This window comes from Sciurus carolinensis, chromosome 12 (genome assembly GCF_902686445.1).
Source record: "Sciurus carolinensis chromosome 12, mSciCar1.2, whole genome shotgun sequence".
NCBI lineage: Eukaryota > Metazoa > Chordata > Mammalia > Rodentia > Sciuridae > Sciurus > Sciurus carolinensis.
The window spans coordinates 68,504,200-68,520,155 of NC_062224.1; the positions used below are offsets into that span (position 1 = coordinate 68,504,200).

General features: G+C 42.9%; 1 protein-coding gene across 1 annotated transcript in view; it reads left to right on the forward strand.

The window, feature by feature from the left end:
• Tlr5 (toll like receptor 5) overlaps positions 1 to 14,212 on the forward strand; it is a 29,099-nt gene extending 14,887 nt beyond the window's left edge. The window contains exon 2 of the mRNA XM_047521619.1: positions 10,594 to 14,212. Within this exon, the coding sequence (XP_047377575.1) occupies positions 10,598 to 13,174 (2,577 nt within the window). The 5' untranslated portion in view covers positions 10,594 to 10,597 and the 3' untranslated portion in view covers positions 13,175 to 14,212. The remainder of the gene's footprint in view (positions 1 to 10,593) is intronic.
• The last annotated feature ends 1,744 nt before the right edge of the window (positions 14,213 to 15,956 follow it).

The following is a 15,956-nucleotide window of genomic DNA, read 5'->3' on the forward strand; positions in this document are numbered from 1 at the left end:
AGACAGAGCTGTGTGGTCTTAAGTAAGTTACTTAATTTCTCTGGGCCTCAATTTCCTTATTTGTAAAATGTTGTCTACAATAGTGGAGGAGTCTACAGTATCCCACTGTATGATATTACAGTGATTAGCATTCAGTCTTCACTCAGTATCCCCAGGAATTTGGTTCCAGGTCCACCCACAGATGCCAAACATATCAGATCCAAGTGTCTTATATAAAATGGTGTAGTATTTGTATAGCCTACTCACACCTCCCTTATACTTTAAATAATCTCAGATTAATTATCATGCCTAATGTATGGCAAGTGCTGTGTAAATAGTTGTTATACTGTATTACTTAGGAGATGACATTAAGAAAAACATCTGCATGTGTTCAGTGCAGGTGCCATTTTTTTCCCAAATATTTTTGGTCTACAGTTGGTGGAGTCCACTGATGTGAAGCTGGAGGATACAGAGGGATGACTGACAATTCCGTCTTCCCTCCAGACTCTAGCCCAGTGGACTGCAGACATGAGCATGCGTCAAAATCACAAGAAGGGTTCCATAAAACACAGTGCCAGGCCCCAATCCCAAGGCTTCTGATTCAGGTGGACCCCAAGTGTTCGTGCTGCTCTCTAGATGCTCTTGCTGCTGGAGGGGGGACCACACTGTGGGTATCAGTATCCTACAGTCTGTAGAGCCTACAAGCTCCCAGTGGGCAAGGATCCTCAGTATCCAGTGACTGACATAACTCAGCCTCGGAAGAGTCCCTGTAGAATAAACAGAGGTGGAGCTGAATGAAAATGAAATCACTTCCATAGCCTTAAAACCATGGTGACTGAGGCTAGCATTGTACCTGGGGAGCAAATTCTGAGACTGAGAGCACGCAGTCCCCATCTGTTTTAATGGAACTATGGTCAGAGGTGGAATGCTGAGCTGGAGGGACTGCGACCCTAATGAGGTTTTGGACTTGTTCCAACCTATCTGTTGGCTTGTTCAGTGGGATGCTTTATTAGGATGCATCTAGAGAATGTATTTGTCCTCTGAGACTTCCCCTGGTCCCCTCCCTTCAGGTTTCTCAAGGCTAAACCTACATTCCATACCCACCTTAGGAATTAGTCCAGTATTTTTATTACTCTGTGATGTTTGCAGAAACTCTCTCAGGTCCCCATTTGGAAATCTACCACGAAGTGTCTTTCTCAGATAGTGAGTCCACCAGGCTTGGTACTCCAATGGGGCCCCAGGTTGACCTGGCACCTGCCAGCAGAAACATTTCTCTGCAGCTTGCCACATGATCGTGGCCAGCCTGGAATCTGTTCAGAACACGGGTCCTGCCAGGGATCCTATTCCTGGTATTACCTGTTAGGGATCAAGGATTAAATGAGCATAGGAACAGCTCTGGCTCAGACCAAGGCATCCTCAGGCCAACTGTGGTGTCCAGGGAGCAGGGCACCCCCAAAATGTAGGCTTGCATCTTTGCTGCTTGTGCACCATGGTCCATAACTCAGGAAGCTTAGGCGAGCAACTCTGTTGTCCAGGCAATGAAGTCAAGAAAGGGAACCTGCTCCACCAATGGCTGGGATGAAAGAGAAATGGACTCGCTTCAATTGAAAGAGATACTGACCCTTCTCTGGTCTTATCATCTTAATTAACAGTGGCTGGCAGGAACCTTGAGGCCTGCATTGATTGTGCTGTTCCTGTTTTGTCCCCTCAAAGCCCTAGATACGCATTAACCCACCCTTAGTAATCTAAATCCAATGCACAACAACCCTCTGAATTTCCTATCAGCCCTTCTTTCTCTCAAGAATCATGGGGTTTCTGAGATGAAGGGGACCCTTCAGATAGTGCCCTCTCAAAGTGTGGCCTGAGAACTGCTTGCCTCCGAGTACCTGGGTTATGGCTGTGAAGTGCAACTTTCAGGCCCCACCAGGCCCAAGGAACCTAAATACCCAGTAGGCAGGCTTGGCATCAGGCTTGGCATCAGTAGTGGGTTTGGCTTAATTTTTTTTTAATTGTGGGAAATAAGGATAACCTCAACGTTATCATTTTAATCATTTTGAAGTGTTCAGTGGCACTAAGTACACCCACCACCATCTTTCAACTTGTTCATGGTCCCAAATTAAAACTCTGTGCCTATTAAACAATCACATCCCATTCTCCCCTCCTGCCAGCCCCTGGCAACCTACTCCACTTTCTGTATGTCTGAATTTATCCATTCTAGAAACCTCCTACAGGTTAAGTGGTGTAGCTCTGTGGTACAGCACATGTTTAACATGCTTAAACTCCAAATTTGATCCCCAGGTTCAAAAAAAATTTGTTTAATAATTTTTTATTTTTAAAGACTGCATTTTGATTCATTGTAATAAATAGGGTACATCTTTTCATTTCTATGGTTGTGCATAATATAGATTCATACCATTTGTGTAATCATATATGTACACAGGATAATGATGTCTGTCTCATTGCACTATTTTTAATACCCACTCCCTCTCATTTCCCTCTATGTAATCTAAAGTTCCTCTATTCTTCTCTCACCCCCAACCCCGTTATATATCATCATCCACTTATCAGGGAAAACATTCAGCCTTTGGTTTTTGAGATTGGCTTATTTCACTTAGCATGATATTCTCTAATTCCATCCATTTATCTGCAAATGCCATAATATTATTCTTCTTTATGGCTGAATAATATTCCACTTGTATATATACCACAGTTTCCTTATCCATTCATGTGTTGAAAGGCATCTAGGTTGGTTCTACAATCTAGCGATTGTGAATTGAGTGGCTTCAAAAATTTTTTTTTTAAATGAAAGGGAAAAAAAGAGAATTCCAAGTGTAATCGTACAAAAATTTTTTTTCTTGTTCTGATTCATTATACTTAGCATAACATCTTCAAAGTTCGTCCATGTTATAGCATTTGTCAGAATTTTAGTCCTTCTTAAGGTTGGATCATATTTGCTTGTATAAACCCCAAATTTCGTTGGCTTATCTGGGATGGACCTCTACATTGTTTCCACCTCAGGGCGATTGTGAGTCATACTGCTTGAACATGGTGTATAAATATCTGTTTGGGTTTCAGCTTTCAATTCCTTTGGGTCTTTACCCAGGAGTGGAATTGCTGAGTCATGTGGAAATTCTGTGTTTACTTTTTGAGCTGGTAGGGTTTTGAAGCACAGTTGGGGTCACAGCCAGAGGACAGGGTGATCAGACTTCCTAAAATGGGAGTTACCTGGGGAGATTGCACGGCTCCAGATGCCCACACCCCAACCCAGACCCAGGAAACCAACCTTCCTTGGATGGGATTCAGGCGCCTGTATTTTTTTAAAGTCCCCTGGTGATTCCATGGCATAGACACATTGAAGAATCATTGCTTTACACCAGTGCTTTACAGCTTCACAGGTCTCAAGACTCTGCAAGTAATTCTAATATGTAGCTGGGGCTGAGAACCACTAATCTTGCTCAGTCTCAGTGAAACGTGAGAATTTTCAGGCTGCAAGAAGGGACACGCTCTGTCTAAGCCCCTGAGCCCTGAAGGGCTAAGTCTGCACTGGTTCCTGAGCTGATCCCCAAACCAATCCCATGCATTCCCCCAACTCTACCACCCGGTGCAGGGGTGGGATCACTTACAGGATCTGCATCTCTTCTGCTCTTCATTGAATGGTTAGCCTTGAATGAGAGTAAAGTCAGATCTGCTGTAAAACTTGTATTGAAATATGAATTTGTTCCTGACACAACTGATGTTGAGGAATAATACTAGTGTTAGAGAAGATCTTTGGTACCTGAGGGAGCAGTACCCTACCGTACTTGGTCCCTAATGTACCAATAATCTGTGGTAGAGCACTTGCCTAGCATGCACAAGGTCCTAGGTTCTCTCCCCGGCACCAAAACGAAAAACAATAAAAGCCACCTGTTACTAAGGAATGTGAATTTCGCATTTGCTTATTTCACACGTAACAGCAGAAAACAACCCAGCCCATCCGAGCCACCTAAGAATACACAAAGTACACTCCACGGTCTGTCAGTTACGTGAGTTCTTCATGTGTGTTTTGTGTCACTGGCGTCCATATCCAGTGTTTCCCTCTGATACCAAATATCCCTCTTTTTTCTACCACCTACTAATAACAAAATAAATCACAATCCTTCTGACACCCACTTCCACAAGCAAACTTAGGAGCTTTTTCAAAGTCAAGTGCCATGTCTACCCTAGTATTGATGTATTTCTTAAACATTTAACTTAGATAACATGGTGTTACTGTTTTGTTTGGTTCCTCTTTTTTTTTTTTTTAATGTGCCACTAATTAAGATTTCAGTGTTGTGCTATCTTTTTTTTTTTTTTTAATGTGCCACTAATGAAGATTTCAGTGTTGTGCCATAGTCCCATTTCCCCCTTAAGCCTTGTGGTTTTTATTGTGTGATTTTACATAGCACAGTGACTTCTAAGAAGAAAAGTATCTGCTACTTGATAGAAGTAACCACAGAAGTAAATTTTACATGTTGCTTTAAAAAAATGTATTGATGCATAATAGTTATACATGGTAGTGGGATTCATTGTGGCATCTTCATACATGCACAGAACATAATTTGATCAATTTCATTCCCCAGTACCTCCCATACCTCCATTCCTCCCTCTCCTGGCTCCCTTTCTATGCCCTAATGGTTTCCCTTCTGTTTTCATACGATCACTTTTTCCCTTCAACTTCCACCTATAAGAGGAAATATACAACCCTTCACTTTGAGTCTGGCTTATTTCATTTAACATGATGCTCTCCAGTACCATACATTTTCCTAAAAATGATATAATTTTGTTCTTCTTTATGGCTGAGTAAAACACCATTGCGTGTGTGTGTGTGTGTGTGTGTGTACACCACATTTTCTTCTTTATTAGTTCTTTTTAGCTATACATGATAGTAGAATTCATTTTACAGAATTATAAAAGCATGGAATATATCTTGGTTTTTTTTATTATTATTTTTTATTATTGTAAACAAATGGGATACATGTTGTTTCTCTGTATATATCTTATTTTAATTCAGTCCCCAGTACTTCTCCTTCTCCTCCCTTCCCCCCACCCCTGCTTTCTTCCCTCTATTGATCTTTCTGCCATTTACCCATGGTTATTTTTTTTAATTGATTTCTTGTGAATGTACACAATGGTGAGATTCTCTATGGTATATTCATATATGAATATAGGAAAGTTATGTCAGATTCAATCCACTGTCTTTCCTTTTCCCATTCCCCTCCCTTCCCTTCATTCCCACTTTTCTACTCTACAGAAGTTCTATTCTCCCTTCCCGCTCCATTGGGGGTTAGCTTCCATATATCAGAGAAAACATTCAACCTTTGGTTTAGGGGGAGTTGACTTATTTCACTTAGCATGACAGTCTCCAGATCCATCCATTTATTTGCAAATGTCATAAAGTCATTCCTTTTATGGCTGAGTAATACTCCTTTGCATACATGTACCACATTTTCTTTATCCATTCATCTGTTGATAGACACCTAGGCTGGTTCCACAATTTAGTTATTGTGAATTGTGCAGCTATAAACACATATCTCTAAATGTATGATGACTTTAATACTTTTGGATAAATATTGAGGAGTGGGATAGCTGGGTTATCTGGTGCTTCCATTCCTAGTCTTTTGAGGAACCTCCATACTGATTTCTACAGCTGCTTTTGATCAGCCTTCTAATAATGATGTAGGAGCACCCTGCGTCCTCCAGAATGTTAGTCCCCCTCCCTCCCATTCCTCCCTCTACTCTGGAGACCCACTAGATGGCACACTACTCTGATGGGTAGAAAGCTCTTCCTGCTCTATGGTGCCCACAACATGAACTGGGGAGAAGCAAGTAGCCGAAGCTCCCAGGCTTCTTCTGAGTCCTGCCCCACCTGCTCCCACCCATCTTGCTCCCTTCCAGACTCAACTCACTTAGAGTTTGGGTTTCAGGTTTCTTGGTACCTCTTGTACTCTGTTATGTCCACATTGGTCAAACCTCTCTGGCTGAGTCAGTCCCCCACCCTGGCTCTCTCTCTCTTGCTGTGTGGATTCTATTCTTGAACTCTCATCTGAAGTCTGACTGGATCTTAACCAAGTTCACTGTCTTGTTCTCACTTCAGATTAGATCGGCCCTGTATCGTGCTCAGTTGAAATTTGCTTCCACTCATTTTAGCTTCTGGCTCCCATTCCAGGACATCTGCTGTGTGACCCTTCTTCCTGCTCTTGTCTGCACAAACTACCTCTCCAGACACCTCAGTTCAGCTCACCTGACTCTTCTGCCCACTGTTTGGCCATTGGACCCATAGAGATCTGCTTCAGAGGCAATTATGTAGTTATTTCATGCCTTTCTGTACTTCATAAGGAAATAAGAATGCATGAAATTTTTACAATACAACATAAGCTCAAACAATTTTCTTTAAAATACTTGTTTGGCTGGTTTTATCCACCTTACTTAATAACTTTAATTTTAGCTGTCCTAGTATGGCTTTGAAAATTTGGTGTCTTGAAATATATGTTTTCTTTCACTCATTATCACCACAGATTCAAGTTCATTCACCTAGTTTGGTTCATATGTTTATATGCCTTGAGTCATCCATAAAGAAAAACTAAAAGTTTAACTCTGTCATCCTGAGCTGGTGTTCTCATTGCTGTGTCTCTGCAGGGATTTCTTGTCTGGTGACATAAGATGAGGATTCATTCTGATGTTTGGAAAAAGCAGCAGCTAAAAACTTTCAGCAACTTGGGGACTATGCTGGTTCATTTCTGCAAATACCAGTAGTTCAACATCAGAACATGTTTATCTTAAGTCACTTAAAATCCTCATTTGTGAAATCAAAGGTTCTGTCCTCTTTTCTTCTGGCAGAGAGGTCAGCAAACTGTGGTCTGTGTTTGGACTGCAAAGCCTAAAATATTTACCATCTATCCCTTTCCAGGAAACTTTTTTCCCAACCTGTTCTGGAAAATAAGCCATGGTGGTTATTTTTACATATACTAAAGGTTATCAATGTAACATTGAAATGGGTAGGCCTTGGAGATCAGTGAATTATCTAAACCTGGGTGCAAAATTTGGTTTGTGATGCAAATGTGCAATTTTGGAGGGCAAGGACTCAAAGCTGTCGGAAGATTCACAGAGGGGTCCGTCACCTCAAAACATTGAGAATTACCACCTATCGTCTCCTGCTGGACAGTGTGCCTGAGTGCCATAGCTGACCACAGCATCTAGATGTGGGCAATGAGACTGACAATCTTATGTGTCTTGAAGGTCCTGCTAGAATCCACTTCATACCAGAGGATGTGAAAAAGCTTACATAAAATTCCACCTAAATATGATTTTTCCATGATCATTTATTTTTGTCCTTGGGTCATGAAGCCTGATTTCCCCTTATTTTTGTCTCCTCTGAAATGCATCATCAGAATCTTCACCCTGGGTACCACTGCATAAGGGATCATGCTTCCTAACACATACCTTTATCTGCCTTCTAAGATTCTATCAGCTTCTAGAATCAGAGACCCAACAAGTGCACACCAGGACACTTGGAGCTGGATTTGGGGTCCCTTGAAGTACCTGCCTTTCATCTTCTCCCTTGGCATATCCATCTCTTTTTCTGTAGATGCTGGTCTGCACTTTTTAGTCCTGCTTTAATAATCATGATTTATATTTGATATTTTTGATGCTTTTGGAAAATATATAGGATATAAATGATAAGTGTATAATTGAAGATGTCAGGTACAGTGGAAAGACAATGGAACCTCCCATTATGCCTGAGAAGAATGGTCCCAAACCATTAAGGGAGACAGGATGGTGTCTGCCTTTGGGGGTTCTGCTGCACCCTTATCTGCTCTGATAGCTTTCTATTTTCTTTCATTAATTCATCATGTTGACTATTAATATCACTTGGAACTTTTATTCCATTTTCCATTTTGTGTATTAACTATAAATACAAGATCATTAGCTCCCACTCAAAGCCACAGAAACTCATTAAGAAATGGATAAGGTAGTCAGGCATGGTGGCTCACCCCTGTAATCCCAGTAGCTTGGGAGGCTGAGACAGGAGGATCACAAGTTCAAATGCAGCCTCAGCAACTTAGCAAGGCCCTATCTCAGAATAAAAAATAAAAAGGACTGGAACCTCAGTGGTTAAACTCCTCAGGGTTCAATCCCTGGCAAAAAGGAAGAAAGAAAAAAAAGAGAAGGGGGAGGAAGGGAGGGAGGAAGGAAGGAAAGAAGGAAGGAAGGAAGGAAGGAAGGAAGGACTAGTTTATTTCTATTTCCCAATCTGATCACCTGCAAAAGAAATAATCACAAACTGTGTAGGTGGAAAGAATAAGTAGGTTTCAAAGAATTCCTAGTTTTAGTCACCAGCCTGGCCCAGACAAGAGATGGCAGTGGCTTGGAATAGAGCAGTGGATAGGCTTAGGAGGAGGAACCCACAGAATTTGCAGATGAATTGAATGTGGGGTGATATTCAAGAGAATGAGGGTGATTCTGCTGTTGTCATCCTGAGCCTCTGGGTAAAAATAATCGAGCTACTTACTGAGATGGCAGAAAAACTAAGAATGATGATAAACATTCTCACCAAATTTCTCCTAATAACCATTAAATGCCTCAAAGACCTGATTCTGCTCTGCTGTATTTTTTGGGTCACAGCTTCACAGATGCTTTGAAATCATGCTCAACAGGAAGCAAAACCTCATCAGAACTGGGTCCAGTGCCCAACTCCAGCTCCATGACTGTTCTGGGTTTAATCTATTCTAAAGTCAAAACTATTGCCCTTGATGGTATTTTGTGGAATTTCTGCTCTTTACAAACTTTCCTTCCTTCCTATTTCTTTATTTTCATTCCCCTTCATTCTTCTGCCCTCTGAATGCATAACTCTTTGCTGATGTATTAGTCAACTTTGCATCATGGTGACAAAATACCTGAGTAAACAACTTATAGAGAGGAAAGGTTTGTTTTGACTCAGTTTCAGAGAATTTAATCCATGATCTCTTGGCCCCGTCTCTCGGAGCATGTGGTAGCACAGTACGAAATGGTAGGGAACACATGGCACAGGAGGCTGCTCACCTCCTGGTGGTCAGGAAGCAAAAGGGAGGCAGAAGAAGGGGCCAGGGTCCCAATTTCCCTTTCAAGGGCATGCCCCCCGACCTAACTTCCTCCTGCTAGACTCTACCTCTTACAGGTTCCACTACCTCCCAGTTGCACCGCAGGCTGATAACCAAGCTTTTAACACTTCCAAACCACAGCAGCCTCCATCACAGGGCTTTTGTTACACTGAAGCAAACTGAATGTGTTTCAGGCACCAAAGAGGGAGGAGCCTTATGAATTGTCTCTGTGCTTCTCATAGCACTCAGCATGATAGAGGGAACTTAAGCCAGACATGACTGAGCACCTTTTGCCGTTGCTGCATAGGCTAAGCAAACACTCAACCCAGAGAGATGGAGAACTCACCCCGTGGACTTCAGCAACTGGACTGGGTTTTATTTATTGTTGGACACTCACAGAGTCACACAAATGCTAAGCATGCAGTAGATGCTTTATAATCTTTATTAAACTGACCAGATCTGAGTCTTTGTGGAGATGATGTAAAGTAACTCTGTTAGTCAGTTTTTCATCTCTGTGACCAAAACACCTGACAAGAGTAACTTAGAGGAGGGAAAGTCTTATTGTGGTTCATGGTTTCAGAGGTTTCATCCATGGCGAACTGACTCCATTGCTCTGGGTCCAAGCACATCATGGCAGAAGGGTGTGATGGAGGGAAGCTGCTCAGGATATGGTGACTGGGAAGCAGAGAGAGGAGAAGAGAAAAAGAGGACTGGGCCACAGAAGAGATGAACCCTTCCAGGGCATGCCACCATGATCCACCTCCTCCAGACACACCCCACCTGCCTACAGCTTCTACCCAATCAGCCCATTCACGTTAGGATGGACCTATTTGATCATAGTTCTCCAAATCTAATCATTTCACCTCTGAATATTAATCCAGGAGCTTTGGGAGGACACCTCATATCCAAATCATAAATACCCAATGTCTGTATGATGAGATGTGCTGTGTATGGAATCAGCTCAGATCATGAGGTGGGCTAGAGGACAAGACAGGTGAGGGTGGAAAGGTAAGGGGATTTATTTTCCACTCATCAGCTGAACCTTTTGTGGGCTAGAAATGGACTATTCTCTGACTGAAGTGAAACAACTTTTCTCCAACTTCCCTCAGCAAATCTTGAATAAATGAGCGAATGAATGGACAGATGAATGAACAGACAGTTATTAAAAAGACCAGGTGAAATTAGTTTCTGTTCCTTTGTTTTGTAATGTTGGGGATCTAACTCAGGGCTTTGCACCTGCAAGGCAAGCGGGGCACCCCTGAGCTACATCCCAGCCCAGGTCAATATCTAGAACATTGCCTCGTATGGAGAAAATGCAGTACTAAGTGTCTGACAGAAAGACAGACAGAACAGCTTCATCCACAGCAGGCAGTACCGACCACAGCCCCATTCTGGCATCATGTGAGCAAAGGGGGGTCCACCAGAGCAGGCACATCCTGGAGGAGATCCCCAAGTTCTGAGGATCATGTACAGTGGCTCAAGCTGAGATACTGTGTTTTCATTCTCCTTTCCCCCACAGGACCATGGCAGATCACCTTGACCTTCTCTTAGGAGTGGTGTTCATGGCCGGTCCTGTGTTTGGAATTTCTTCCTGCTCCTATGATGGTCAGATGGGCTTTTTTCATTTCTGCAATCTCACCAAGATTCCCCAGGTCCTCAACACCACAGAGAAGCTCCTGTTAAGCTTCAACTATATCAGAGCCATCACGACCACCTCATTTCCCCGCCTGGAGCAGCTCCAGCTGCTAGAGATTGGGGGCCAGTTTACTCCCTTGACAGTGGACAAAGAGGCCTTCAGAAACCTGCCCAATCTTAGGATCTTGGATCTGGGTAAAAATCAGATCAACTTCTTGCATCCGGATGCTTTCCAGGGACTGTTCCATCTGCTTGAACTGAGACTGTTTGCCTGTGGGCTCTCTGATGCTGTATTAAGAGATGGTTATTTCAGAAATTTGATTTCTTTAATTCACTTAGACCTATCCTACAATAAAATTGGTAGCCTTTACCTTCATTCTTCATTTCAGGAACTGAATTCCTTGAAGTCCCTAGATTTTTCCTTCAACCAAATATCCATCTTATGTGAAGGTGAGCTCAAGCCACTTCAAGGAAAAATGCTCTCTCTTTTCAGACTCAAAGCTACTAACCTGTACAAGGGAGTCTCGATGGACTGGGAGAAATGCATGAATCCATTCAGAAATATGCTACTGGAAACCCTTGATGTTTCTGAAAACGGCTGGACCGTGGCTATCACAGGAAACTTCAGCAATGCCATCAGGGGAAGCCAGACTTCCTCTTTGATTCTCACCTACCATATTATGGGTTCTGGGTTTGGCTTCCAAAACATCAAAGATCCTGATGAGAACACATTCTCTGGCCTGGACAGAAGCTCAGTGGTACGCCTGGATCTTTCACATGGGTATATCTTCTCCTTGAACCCCCGACTCTTTAAGACACTCAAGGAGTTGAAACTTCTGAACCTTGCCTACAACAAGATAAATAGGATTGCAGACAAAGCATTTTATGGACTTGAGAGCCTCCAAATACTCAATATATCATGTAACCTTCTTGGGGAACTTTATAATTCCAATTTCGATGGGCTACATAGTGTAGCCTACATTGATCTCCAAAAGAATCACATTGGAATAATTCAGGACCAGACATTCAGATTCCTAAAAGATTTACATACCTTAGATCTCCGGGATAATGCTCTTAAAACCATTTCTTTTATTCCAAACTTACTTACTATCTTCTTAGGTGGCAATAAACTGGTGACTTTGCCAAATATTAACTTTAAAGCCAACTACATTCACTTATCAGAGAATAGGCTCGAAAATCTGGCTGACCTCTACCGCCTTCTCCAGGTATCTCAGCTCCAAACTCTCATTTTAAATCAAAATCGTCTTTCCTCTTGTGACCCAAATCACACCCCTCTGGGTAATCACAACTTAAAACACCTTCTCCTTGGAGAAAATATGTTGCAACTTGCCTGGGAAACTGGGTTCTGCTGGGATGTTTTTAAGGGACTCTCCCATCTCCAGGTTCTGTATCTGAATAATAACTATCTTAATTTCCTTCCCCCTGGAGTATTTAGCGATCTGACTGCATTGAGGGGACTGAGCCTCAACTCCAACAGGCTCACGGTTCTTTCTCCTGGTAGTTTACCTGCTAGTTTAGAGGTCCTGGATATATCCAGAAACCATCTCCTATCTCCTGATCCTGGCATATTTGCATCACTTAATTTCTTGGACATAACCCATAATGAATTCATTTGTGAGTGTGAACTCAGCACTTTTATAAGTTGGCTCAATCAAACCAATGTCACTCTACTGGGATCTCCTGCAGATATAAACTGCATGTATCCTAACTCACTCTTGGGGGTTTCCCTCTACTCCATTTCCATGGAGGACTGTGATGAAGAGGAAGTCTTAAAGTCCCTAAAGTTTTCCCTTTTTATCTTATTCACTGTCACTTTGACTCTGTTCCTCATGACCATTCTCATAGTCACAAAGTTCCGGGGATTTTGTTTCATCTGTTATAAGGCAGCCCAGAGACTGCTGTGCAATGACCATCCGCAGGGAATAGAACCTGATAGGTACAGATATGATGCCTACTTTTGCTTCAGTAGCAAAGACTTTGAGTGGGTACAGAATGCTTTGCTGAAACATCTGGACACTCAGTACAGTGACCAAAATAGATTTCACCTGTGCTTTGAAGAAAGAGACTTCCTCCCAGGGGAAAACCACATCGCCAACATCCAGGCTGCCATCTGGAACAGCAGAAAGATCATCTGTCTTGTGAGCAGACACTTCCTTAGGGATGGGTGGTGCCTGGAAGCCTTCAGTTATGCCCAAAGCAGGTGCCTCTCTGACCTCAGTAGTGTCCTCATCATGGTGGTGGTTGGGTCACTGTCCCAGTACCAGCTGATGAAACACCAGTCAATCAGAGGATTTGTACAGAAGCAGGAATACTTGAGGTGGCCCGAGGATGTCCAAGATGTTGGCTGGTTTCTCAATAAACTCTCTCAGCACATCCTAAAGAAAGAAAAAGAAAAGAAAGAAAACAATCGCATTCAATTGCAAATGATAGCAACTATCACCTAGTAAAAAGAGCAGCATGCAATTTATCCCCAGCCACAAATAACTCTTGACTTTGTATTTGCACAAAGTTACCACTTGGGGGCTCTTTTCAGAGGTCTTTTCCCTATTATGAAAACATCAATCTCTTGGCTTTCCTGTCAACACAATGTTTTGTCTCACTGACCTCCAAGTGGAAAATATCTAAAAAATTGCAACTGCCCCAAGAGATTCCTACTCACCATTAATTTCCCTTCAGACCCAATAATACTGTTCTCTCCTGTTATGTGGACGATGGAATGTCCCCTAGTCATGGAAAAGACACCTTGGAAGAAGTTACAGGTGACTTCATGCTTTCTCAGCATTCAGTTCAAGAATGGGCTGGTCTGTGATTCTGAGGTCTTTGTGTTCTGCAAAACAATACTGAGTAGAAAACAAATAGAGGTGATCTCTTTCCTTCTTTGGCCTTAAGAACAATGCCAGTGCTGGAATCGGGTCACACTCTCTTGGGGATAACAGGTGGCCCCGAGGAGACTTCAACTCCTCTGGGTCTAACCCTTGTGGGCCATGACCATTTTGCATGTGACCCTTCTTTCAGCCTGGCACTCAGGACCTTCCATGTTAGCACCAACCTTCCTCTTGAAGTTTTCTTCTACTGGTACCACCTCATTTATCAAATCAACAAGCTCTTGTAGGAAGGATTTGGAATTTATGCACAGATCCTGGATCAAATTTTGATTCTGCTGCTTGTTAGTTGTGTAACTTTGAGTATGTTACACCTTTGCTGGGCCTGTTTTCTCACCTGTGGACATCATAATATCACCTTCATAAAGTCACTGGGAAAATTAAATTAGCCAAGAATGTCAGGACTTCTCAGATCTTTTCCTCAGTTTTCCTAATGGCCACAAGAGACTACATAAACTGAATGCCCTCTGGGGGCAGTTACAACTTCTTTGAATTTGTAATTTTTTGACCCAAAAAAGAATCTACATGTATTTTGCATTTGAATTATTTTTTGTTTCTTAATATAAGCGAGTTTCTGCAAAAACATTAATAAAATTTTTAGCCAAAGAACTTGTGTCATAATTACCTGTTAGCTTCACATTCAACCTCTCCCACATCCAACATACTGTAGTCAGGTCAATGACTACAGCTCAAGGGGTACTCCTGGGCCTGGGGCTCGGCACTCCAAAATGTCACTCCCTTCCCCTCATGGTGCACCCCAGCCCTCACTTCTCTAACACACACACACACACACACACACACACACACACACACACACTCAGGCTATTCTCATCCTGGCTTCTTTGGGCCAACACATCCATGAGGCTGAGCTCACCCCACACCCAGTGATGGTCTTGTCCTCATGAAAGCCATGAACACCCCACAGTGTTCTTCCTTTCTGGACTATTTTCCCAAGTCTTTTGAGACATGTTCTTCAAAATCAAAGTCATGAAACCCCTGGGGATCCCTGCAACCCAAAGTCCTCTGTCTTGCGAAAACTCTTAGCACATTATCTGTTCTATTTAAACTAGCACTTTCTATTTCCCACCTTCTTGAGAGTGGTGAGCCTGTCTGGCCACCTACCCCTCTGAATTGTAGACCCCATGAACCACCTTCTATGTCTCACACTCTCTGACCATCACAGATCTTAAGTATTTTCAGGTCTTTACCAGAGTCTCCCACCAGCACATCTTGTCTGAGCTTCCTCCTCCATTGAATTTCTTCTCCCTACCCTGGTCTTTTGGTGAATTTCCTAGACTAGCATGACTTCCTATTCATCATGGGCCCATAGATTTCTGTCACTAAGATGCGATCCTTTTGTCAATGTGTTTTGTATGTGTGAGCCTGGACTCAGGACTGTGAGACCCTGATGACAGGACCTTGCCCTGTTCATCTGTGTATCCCAGATCCAGAATGATGCCTGGGCCTTAGTATGTGCTTAATAAATACATGACATGCACTGTGATGTCCAGCCACCCCTCTGTCAACACCTGCTGCTGTCAGAGTCTGTGGGGAGGGACCAGGCAGGAGGGGGCCATGAGAATGGGAAGTCCACAGAGGTGCTGAATGGCAGGCTGAAGCAGGAGGAGACCACAGGCTCAAAAAACCAACTCAAGGTCTCATTAAACAGACAGACCCCATTGTGCTGGCAGATTTCCATCGTGATAGCAAATACTTGAGATATTAAACTTATAAAGAGAAAAGGTTTGTTTCCACTCCCAGTTTCAGAGCTTACAGTCCATGGTCAGCCAGCCTCATTGCTTTCTGGCCTTCAGTGAGGCAGTACATCATGGCAGGGAGCATGTGATGGAGCAAAGCTACTCACCTCATGGCTGGAAAACAAAAATAAGGAAGAAGAAGGGGCTGAGGTCCCCAGTTTCCTTGGAGCACATGCCCATAGTAACCTGAAGACTTGCCACTAGACCCTGCCTCTTAAGGTTCCCATCACCCCCAGACACTGTGGTGCATACCTGTAATCCCAGTGACTGGGAGGAACCACTGAGGCAGGAGGATCATGAGTTCAAGGCCAGCCACAGCATAGCAAGGCACTAAGCAACTCAGTGAGATCCTGTCTCTCCATAAAATACAAAATAGGGCTGGGGATGTGGCTCAGTGGTTGAGTGCCCCTGAGTTCAATCCCCCATTCCCGCCAAAAAAAATATTTCCATCACCTCCCAATAGTACCATTCTGGAAACTATGGGAAGGGGTCTTTGAGAAATGTTCAAGATCCAAACTATAGCATCCACTGAGCACTGTCCTTTGGAGTCATGCCAAAATAGTAGAAACTACTATAGTTCAATCTAA